The following is a 10,204-nucleotide window of genomic DNA, read 5'->3' as shown; positions in this document are numbered from 1 at the left end:
CATGGCACACGAGGGGGCGGGTGGCCAGCACAACAGACGGCCGCCTTTGTCTCCCCAGTACTCATATTTACACACCGCACCGGGTGCTAATTTAAGGCATAGTCGGATGCCCTAAACCGGTTAGAATATTCGTCATTGTTATTGTTTGTAAGCGGGAATCGAACGTGGGTCGCTGGGTTCATAGCGAAGTGCACTAACCACCGTGCCACTGCTCCAAAGACAAAGATCCCCCGTATAGCATTAACAGACTGTTGTGACAAGTGCTGTTAGCGAGCACGTCACACACACGCACGTGGTGACTCTGCTCTGAAAGGGCCATTGCAGAGCCTCACCTCCCCACCTCCCAAACGATGCGTGGCAGCACAGCGACTTTAATTACCACCCACACTCAAAGGCAGTTTCTGTGTTGCTGTGTTGCAGACACCCTGACAGTCTGGCAGACCCGAGCAGTCTCTGCCCGCCTGCGTGGGAGAGGGGATTGGAGTAGGCGGCGGTGGTGTCTCGCATGCGATATTGGACTCGTAATGCTTTGTCATTTATTTTGCGAACTGTCATTGTTATTTTATGCAAATATCAACCAATTGAAATTGCACGAACCGTGCATTCGTGTACGGATTGGCAATGTTCCCTGAACACCAATTTCTATGCCCGTCACAGAATAAGAAAAAACACAACAATAAGCACCGAGACCACCAAATGAAACAATAACCCATCCATAAATTATTCCATCTTTTTATTTTAAATATTTTTGTGTCTTCTCTTCCCCTCCCCCCACCCACAGCTCACGGCCTCGACCCCCCACCCCCCCCAACACATTGCAGTGACAACGGCGATGGCGCGGCAAAGTTATGTGTTGGTGGTCGAGGCAGAGTGAAATACGAGTCGTGTGCGCTGACGGGAGGGGCCGCGACCCCACCACTGCTCCTGTGACGACACCGTGAGAGCGAGAGAGCGAGCACGAGCGAGAGAGAACGAGCGAGAGAGCGAGCACGAGAGAGAGAGAGAACGTGAGAGCGAGAGCATAGCAGGCGTTCAGCTGCTGCTCACGAAAGCGTTTCCCCCCCCCTCCCACCCCGTGCCTTGCTGTGCGATCGAACGGAATACACCAGCCTCGGCGCTGCACGGTGCCATCGGAAGATGTTACTTTGGTGAGTTCGGCCACCTGCACACGGCTGGTCTTTCATACTCCCCCTCCCCCCCCCCTCACAGCGTTTGAATGTTAACGTCGCTTTGCGTTTACAAAGACTTTGTTAAGAGAAACGGGCAGAGAGAGAGAGAGCAGGAAAGGAATCCTACGACGGTGCATGCCTACACCGCTGTGGAAAGTCAAGGGAGGGCGTGTTGCCGATTGGAGGTGTTGACGGAGTGCCTTTGATGGGATTTATACAGACATTTCAGCGGCGGAGAATCGCAGCGCTGCGTTATGTTTGAGAGCATTGTGTGACTTTAAAGCTGTTGCCTGTGTCCTAGGATGTCCAAAGTGCTAGGCCTGAATCTGTACCGTTGGGCACAAAAGACTTTAAGGGAGGCTCTCCTCTATGAATACTTGCGGTTGAGTAAGTGGCAATAAAAATATGAAAATCCTTTGCTGTCATTAATTATTTGGTCTGTTGAATAATCACTCACTCCATCCCCGAGCAAAAAAGAATTGAAACTGTCTAATAAAATATTTCTGTGCACCTTTTTTTCCTTCAAAGAAAACTAGGACAGCGATTGTTTAAACATTCAAAAGGAATTTTAAATTTCAATGAAAAGCAGTTTCTTTTTTGTTGTTGTTGCAAAGGCTGTGAACTCAGCGCCAATCTTGTTAGAAACAATGTTCTCAAACTGCCTTGAGGCCAGCGCAGGCACCAGTTGAATTGTTCTCAGCAACCGATGTGGGCTTCTCGCTCAGGGGAGCGGACGTTGGCATGGAATTCATGCGTCAATGGGCTGGCACACCGGGGCCTCCCCGTAGTCAAACCCCCCATCCCTTCGTACCACCGCAGTGTCGCTCAGCATTGCTCCGATCATTCTCATTTGCCACTGTTATTGTCATCATCTCAAACGCAGTAATGCTATCTGGCAGAACAAGTTTTGTGCCGCTGGGTTGGGACGTTTTCCCGGGACACTGCGAGACGTTCGTCTGCGTCGAGCAGGAGCGGCTGAGACGACGCCAGCGTCGTTAATTGACGTCGCTCCTTGGGAGGAGGAGGAGGAGGAGCGAGGAAGAGGAGGAGGAGGAGTGGAGGCTGTCGAGCATGAACCGGCTGCTGGCGCTGATGAGGCAGGTGCGGCGCACTCTGCGCAGGAGGAGACCCAGCCGATACCGGCCGGAGGAGGAGTACTGCGAAGGATACGAGGACGTCTACAGCTACCGGGGTGAGCAACTGGCAGAACCGGGGGGGAGCGGTGGGGGGGGCACCAGCATGGGCGGCCGTTGGAGGTGATTTCGAGCTTCCAGGGGAAGGAGGCGATGCGGGCGAATGGAGCCTAAAGGGTTGATTTAATTTGTACCCCCTGCTGCTGCTGCCACCGTCGTATAGGGTTCTCGCGGTTGTATGGCACTCTGCAGATCCCCCAGGGAAGCTCCCAGCGTGTGGAGCCAAAACGTCGGACATCACGTCGAGTGACATGCGGCGCAACCTGAAAACGCATCCGAGAGCTGTGGGTTGATTTATCCGACGGAGTGAATGCACTGGCTGAGATGTGAACAGACGTTACCGCATATGCATGCTCTGCTCAATCAAGTGGAGCAGTGGTGCATCGTTACTTAAGCCGTGGTCTGAAATCCCCCTTGGTCAGCTCCCACTGACCAAAATCGTGAACTCTGTTCAAATGGCCCTTCGAGTAGCTCCGCACATCGGATAGCTTAGATGCGACCGATGGTGGCTTCCTCTGTTGCACATTGGAGGCGTGTGTAGTCCCATGCAGCGACCCAGGAGAGCTGGCCTGCAGGACACTAAGCACTGGCACATTGCAGCTATTGATTAGGACACGTGCGTTGTGTCATCTGAGACCGAAGCGCACGAGTAGACGGAGCATGTTGCTCTTCTGGCGCGTCGCGGCGTCTAGTGAGTGCATGGTGAGTCGTGGGCGTTTGGTATTCGTATGGTTGGGTGCGAGTGGCGAGTCTGGTGAGTAGTGTCTGGTGAGTAGTGTCCGGTGAGTGTCCGGTGAGTGAGTGTCTTTAAAGTCTGTGCAGGAATCACGTGACATTTTGGGAAATGCTCTTTCTTCATCGCATAGGAGGGCCATTCAAAACCATTGACATTTGGAAAATGTAGTTGGTTTATAAATAATTTTGCAAACTTCATTCTAAGGTCAGACAAGGGGTTGTTTGCATTCACTGAAATAAAAACGTCAAAATGCCTCGACTTGGTAAACCAGAGGTCATTTCCAGAAATCTCAGACGGTAGGTCTGTGACATGAGAGATCCGTATGGATTCTTCAGGCTGATGACCTCATGCCGAGAGCACAATTGGGATGAAATTTGTGAAATTACATTTTGTTTTTAAATGTGGCATATGCAAGAAACAATAATAACGTTTGTGAATGGTCACATCAAATATTTGCACTGAATCGCACTTCGTTTGCACATTCCATCTGCGCCGCGGTCAACAAATGCCCGGCAAAGGGATGGGTAACAAACGCAGAGACAGATTTGAAATGACAATGATGAATCGGCGCGGGAAGGTCTTGCTGCTGTGTCTCGTCAAGGGGTCAATACTTGGTCACGTGCGTGGCTGGGTCAGAGGTTTTATCCCGCGCTGGGCCGCAGCGTCGGATACGCACACAGGGGAGAAGGTTTATGACGGTTCACCGATTGTGATACACAGTGCGCTTGTATTTGTGGAGAGCGGCAGTGTAGCGGTTAGCGCGCTGCGCTACAAAGCCGGCGATCTAGGTTCGATTACCGCTCACGGTCAGGACTGGTGACGATGATCTGAACCGGTCCTGGGCCTCCCGTAGGACAACTCGGCTTCAAATGAGTACCTGGTGCAATGTGTAAACATCGCCACTGGGGAGACAAAGGCGGCCGGGCGTGGTGTTGGCCACCCATCCCCTAGTGTGCCGTGCCAGCATTCATGGGTGCTCGCTAACAGCACTTGCCCCAACAGTCTGTTAAGGCTACACGGGGGAGTCTTTGTATTTTGAAGTGACTAAGGATTGCCAAATGTCGAGTGTCAGCAGTGAATGACAAAGAGGCCCTGTCCACGTGCACGAACACTTGCTCATTATGTCATTGTGGTGGTCTCTGCTGCTCTGCTCTTGTTCGTGTCATTGTATCATTCACCATCGTCAGCCTTTCTCAACTGATGGCTGCAGCTCTTGCCACGTGGGAGCAAATTGTCACTTCCGTTGTGGAACTGTAATTAGGCGGAGAAAAAATGATGAACATCATTTACAGCTCTCTGAAGATCTTCTTCTCAAAGATGACCTTTCAGCCATGGGGGGTGATTTGACCCCCATGGGGGGTGATTTGACCCCCCATGACGTTGGTGGAGGAAGAGGGGGTGGGATGGGCAAACCAGGTTCAGACATCACTGTGCTGGTAGCCGCAGCCGGGAATCTAATTCGGTTTGCTGGGTTCATAGTGCCCCTGCTGCACTCTGTAATGATTGCGTGTTTAACTGCATAGGAAATTTGCATAACAGCTGCTTGCTTTTCCCACCAGCAATTGCCATCAGCAATCCGTCAACCGCTTAATTTTTTATTAGAGTTAGAGTCTTCCTCTAGTAAGCATGAAGCAATGCTTTGGTTCTTTAATTTATTAATGATTCTTCAGCTCGCGTATGTAATGATCTGATGGGCCCATATTGACGAAATCACCTTTACCCCTCTATTCAAGACCGAAATAAGAGGACTTTTCTTCACAATTCTGGCTATCGCCTGATGAAGCTGGTTGTAAGCACCAGCGAAACGTCATACTGGAATTGTAAATATTGTGGGGTCACTCTCCAACACACTGAAGTAGTCACTAATTGGCACGTTTTGTTTATGTGATAAACCTTACGGATTGGCAAATTTCACGACACATTTATATTTACGCGATCTAACCCAAAAAAAAACCTTTATTATTAATAATAAATGTGTTTCTATTGATATATATGCGCCATGTAATGGGTTCTTGTCACCCCTGTAGCCACACAACCATTCACCCCACTTATCAATAAAATAAAACATCGATTATTGGATCAAATCCACACCTGGGGCTATGAAGCCTAAAAGGAAGACGGGGCAGGCTGCTTGAATATTAAATTTCGCAGTCGGCGACTTTGTGCCAACAACGTGTGACGCTTGTAAGCCACAATGGCAGCAGCGTTGACGGTGCACGTGGTCACGCTCGAGGACAACAGTCAGCGGCGACGTTCCGTGGACGCTCGGGCGAACCGGGAGAGGATCCCGGACGAACACCGACGTTTCCTCCCCCGAAATCCATTTGTTAGGCTCCAGCAAAAATGAAATCCAAAGATTATGTTTATTACAAAAAATATTTTTTTACCGCAGCATCCCATCGATATTCCTTCTGCGATGGCCTTGCACAGCAGCCCCGAGGCGTCCCGCGGTAAATGAGATGTGACATAGGCGGTAGATGCCGGGCAGAAAAAAAAACCGGACAAAAAGACTCCCAACAACAATATTCAAGGCCATGAATGAATAAACAAGCCCTTGTTTTACACGCAACGGCACCACACACGCAGGGCACAGCACGTCCACCTACGGTTGTTGTCGGCCGTCTCTTGAATATTTTCACAGTACGTACGGGAGCGATGATGAAATAAATGTTGATGGCATCGTTTATTTTCTGTCTACTGCTGGATGAAGGCCATCGGTCACGGGTTCTGCGTGCGCTACGATCCAGCTCGCTCCTGCACATGAACTGATCTCACCCACTCCGTCTCCGCAGTGGTTGGAAAAACCTCTTTGGTTTTCCGTTCTGTGACGCATCTCACACATTGGTCATGTCCCCTTCTCGTGATGTGTCCTGCCAAGGCCCCATTTTCTTTAACAGCGTGAACAATGGCCCTGATTTTCATGGTCTTAAGATACGTTTGATCCTTTCTGTTATTGTAATTCCGAGCACACATCTCTCCACGCTCCTATACACACTTCCCAGATTTTCTTCCATTCTGTCATTGCCCTCGTGTCAGAACCATACATCACAGCTGGCAGTATGCAATGATTGAAAACGTTCTTCTTCAGGCACATAGGTATATTGATTTGTATTATCAACGCAGCTTTACAAATGTGCTCCAGCCTGCTCTTGTTTGCCTCTTTATTGAATCAGCTTCATCCAAATCAACCGACAATAATCAACGCAGGTTCTCAATCTTGTTGAGTTTATTTTCTTGTTTGCCTCTCCCAAGAGATTTTTTTTAGCAAATTTGTCCCGTTAATTTTTTCGCTTTTCTAAAGTTTATCTAGAGCCCAGCTTTGGGAAGTTATTCCATCATTTCCTTTAAAAATGTAATTTCAGTGGTTGTCATAAGACAAAGACAAACCCCCCATATAACCTTAACAGACTGTAGGGGCAAGTGCTGTTAGCGCGCACCTAATGATGGGTGGCACTCTACACGAGGGGGTGGGTGGCCAGCACCACTCCCGTCCGCCTTTGTCTCCCTAGTGGCGATGTTTACATACCACACCAGGGACTCATTTGAGGCTGAGTCGACCTAGAGGGAGGCCCAGGACCGGTTAAGATGATCGTCACCGGTGTTGGCCATGAGCGGTAATCGAACCTGGGTCACCGGGTTCGTGACACAGCGCGTTAACCGCTGCACTCCCGCTGCCCGCTGTGAGCTATAAGTGACGATTACACAAGCAAAGGCCGTCTGGAACTACTGCGATAGTACCATTGGAACCTCATTTGCCAGTAAAAAGTATGATAATTGTTTTTTTACCCTTCTATCTGGCAACAAAACTGACTCCTTTTTTACAAGGAGTCATGTTTGCATAGACCACAATACCTGCAGTCATAATGCAAACAAAAAACATAACTCTGATAATGTATGCACTGTCCTTGAAGTTGATTGGTCCACACCCGAGACAGCTTTCCTTAGAGCCTAGTCTCACATGGTGTTGGACCAGATGACGCCAGTTTTGTTGCCAGATAAAAGGGTAAAAAACCAATTATCATACTGCGATAGTACTATCTCCATGAATACTCTCCGATTAAATTTCCAGAAAATAATATCTGTTGTGAATCAGCTCGGTGAGCCCGTGTCTCCACAGCCCGTGCGCTGCAAGCTTTTTAAAATATTTTTTTACACCCGATGTTCAGTTCATTGTGCTGTAACTCATTTAATAATTTTATGTTGTCTGCATCCCGTTGTATCATTTTGTTTCTTGAGAGATGTGAATCTGTTGCTTAGAACCAATCGATAGTTCTCTCGCACGCCGAATTACATTTTCAATGACTGGTTTCTCTCTTTGTTGTTGCTTATATTACCTTTGTTCTCTGTTTGGCAAGAAGGAAATGTACATGCCCATTGCACCAGCCCGTGTAAAATGTGATGAGGCAATGAATGTAATGTCCTTGTCATTGGGATAGATCGTGTAATTATATAAATGTGTCGTTAAAACCCGCCAACACCCGACACAGCCAACTAGTAAGGGTTGTCACGTAAACAGAACGTGCCAATTCGTCACTAGTACAGCACACCGGTGTGTTGGAGAGCCAAGCCACAACATTTACAATCTGAGTACGACGTTTCGCCAGCAATTACAACTAGCTTAATCAGGCAACAGCCAGATTTGTGGAGAAGTCCACCTGTTTCGTTCCTTATATTTGGTGGTAATGCAGTCCGTTTTATTTTCAATTGCTCCCTTTGCTTTCTGCCTTCTACAATTTTTGACAGTGGCTATTTTTGTACTTTTCTCTCTCTTCCGCCCGCGCTGTGGTGACCGCCAGTCGATATGCTCTGCTTGCTTCTCTCTCCGATGCCGGATGTACGAATCGTTCTCTCTTCTCCGCTCCATTATTTCTGAAGCTTTGCATTGAGGTCTCCCATTTGGCATGGTTTAGTGTGTGTTCGTCTGCGTATTTTGTCGTCGGGATGATATTTGAATGTACTTTACTTTAACTTGTAGCGTTTTGAGAGCAGCAAAGTTAGATGGGCAACTCCATCCAGAATAGTTTTGAATCTCCTAGACTTTCCCCGCAGATAATAATAACACTGGTCAACAATAACAAAATTCTGGCCTGAATTTTTGCAGCTGTTTTAGACTAATTTCAGGGTGCTGATTCCAAATCTGAGCTCAGATTTGCTTTATCACATCTCATTTTATGCTATCGGCATACCCTATTTTCATTGATTTTACCTGAAATTAACTCTGTCACTTATGATTGCAAGTTGTTGCGAGTCAGTGACGGCTTTAGTGTTAAAATATGGTGCTGTATTTTTAGGATAGTGTGTTTATAATATCATTTTATGTAGATATCAACATTTATTTAATATTTTTCTTCTGCAGTTTTTATTGAAAATGCAATATTTGATATCTCAAATATTGATGTGATAGACACAAACTGATGCCAGATTTGGAATCAGCACCCCAAACTTACCTTAAAACCGTTGGAATACCTTATGCCAGAAAAAGTGTGTTGACCAGTGTAATAATAATCGCGTCGCTCAGCAGAGTAAAAATTTCGCGTTTGTGCCCTTCTTCTAACTTTGTGAGCTTTACGGAGCATTTGCGTCCACCCGGCCACTGGCTGAGAGTGACAATCCTGGACAGCGGCCGGCAGGAAGTTCCACGCACTCCACGTGTACCCGCTCTCGGCACTCCCGCGGTGGTGAACGGGTTGGCGTCACGTATGTGGCGCTCTGTTCACTTCTCCTCCCTCGCCGAGTCCAAGGATAATGCCATTTTGTTTCGCTCCCGGTTTTTTTTACCAGCGTGGTTTGAGTCACTTTGTACGTGGCAATGGTCTAATAATACAGAAGATGCCTTGTTGACACCCATTGCTACTTAGTACACTGAGTAGCTTCACCGTCCCATCTGGTGCCATGGTTGGTGGATGCAGAGCTTTTGGGGCATGGGAATCGTGGTTGAGGCATGTGTGTCATGGGGTGGTTGTTTGACCATACTTCAGCATGGTGGTCAGTAAGAATTGACGAAAGGGAGCGCATTATGTCACTATTTAATAATCGTAACGATGGTTATGATTGATGATAATTAAGGCGATATTAACATTACACTACTAATATTTGAAAGTGTAAATAAGAATTAAAATATTTGGTGGTTTATTCAAAAAAGCAATAAAACGCAGCTACAAACATGTTTATTTCCAGAGAAAAACGAATTAGCATCTACAATTAGTTTGTACGTCTAGCTTCTCACGCTACATTGAATTAGAGTATTGTAATTACCCTTGGCTCACGTACGTATACGTACGAGATGATACATCGTGGCAATCATTTCGAAGCGGGGTGTCGTATAATCAACACAATTGAGTTGGAAAGCCATCGGCGTCTGAGAAGTGACGAGCCGGCGATTTCTATGACGTCTGCAAACTTTCCGCAGCCTAGTGGTAACCAAAGTGCAGCTTTCCCGGCCTGCGTTTGCTCGTAGAGTATTTCATCTCTCCAGATTTTGTTCGCCATGCGCTGCTGCGCTCATCTTCGGCAGTTGTGTTTTTTAGTAATCAGATGTCTTGTTGTTGTTGTCGCCGTTGCAGCTGCTGTTTGTTGCTTCGACCCATCTCCTGCAGGTGCCTCCGGCAGCGCACGGCGAGAAACCGGAGGAGAGAAAATATCTCTCAGCATGCATGCGGTCCAACTCGGAAAACCCGCTCTTGGATAGCTCGTAGTCCACCCGACTTATTAGTATTGCTACTACGGCGTGCTCTGATACCTGCACAGACATGCCGATTTCAACTCCTGCGGCTCATTATGACCCGCTGACTCGGTAATGTTGCCGTCGATGGGTTAGCAAGCGGCGCTGGGTTGCTTTATGAATTGATTGATTTATCTTCCTGGTTTTTTTTCTTCCATTCTGCTGTTGCTGCTGCTGCTGCCCGACTTAATAACGTGTCCAGATTGATTTACTGGGTAGCAACCATTTAACGGCGCGTAAGAAAATGCCTTGCTACAGCTGCTAAGTGGGGTTTTCAGTCCCACCAAATTCGTAAAGCATATTAAGTTCAACGACGTTGTCGTAGGTGTTGATCTTTGCTTCCGTTGTGCGCAATGCATCGACCTTTGAACTCAACACCGCCAGT

The 10,204-nt window shown here is 47.6% G+C and overlaps 1 protein-coding gene across 11 annotated transcripts in view; it reads left to right on the top strand.

The window, feature by feature from the left end:
* Positions 1 to 1,071: 1,071 nt before the first annotated feature.
* Positions 1,072 to 10,204, top strand: part of LOC144944306 (glutamate receptor-interacting protein 2-like) — a 209,150-nt gene continuing 200,017 nt past the window's right edge. For all 11 annotated transcript variants that reach the window (XR_013639573.1, XM_078872359.1, XM_078872357.1 and 8 more), the window contains exons 1-2: positions 1,072 to 1,148; positions 2,139 to 2,361. Coding sequence is in view for 10 of the 11 variants with exons in the window: in XM_078872359.1 (XP_078728485.1) it covers positions 2,241 to 2,361 (121 nt within the window). In the remaining variant the exon portion in view is untranslated. The remainder of the gene's footprint in view (positions 1,149 to 2,138; positions 2,362 to 10,204) is intronic.

Source organism: Lampetra fluviatilis, chromosome 34, assembly GCF_964198595.1.
Source record: "Lampetra fluviatilis chromosome 34, kcLamFluv1.1, whole genome shotgun sequence".
NCBI lineage: Eukaryota > Metazoa > Chordata > Hyperoartia > Petromyzontiformes > Petromyzontidae > Lampetra > Lampetra fluviatilis.
The sequence above is the reverse complement of the archived record's forward strand: the minus strand, read 5'-3'. Positions and strand labels throughout refer to the sequence as shown.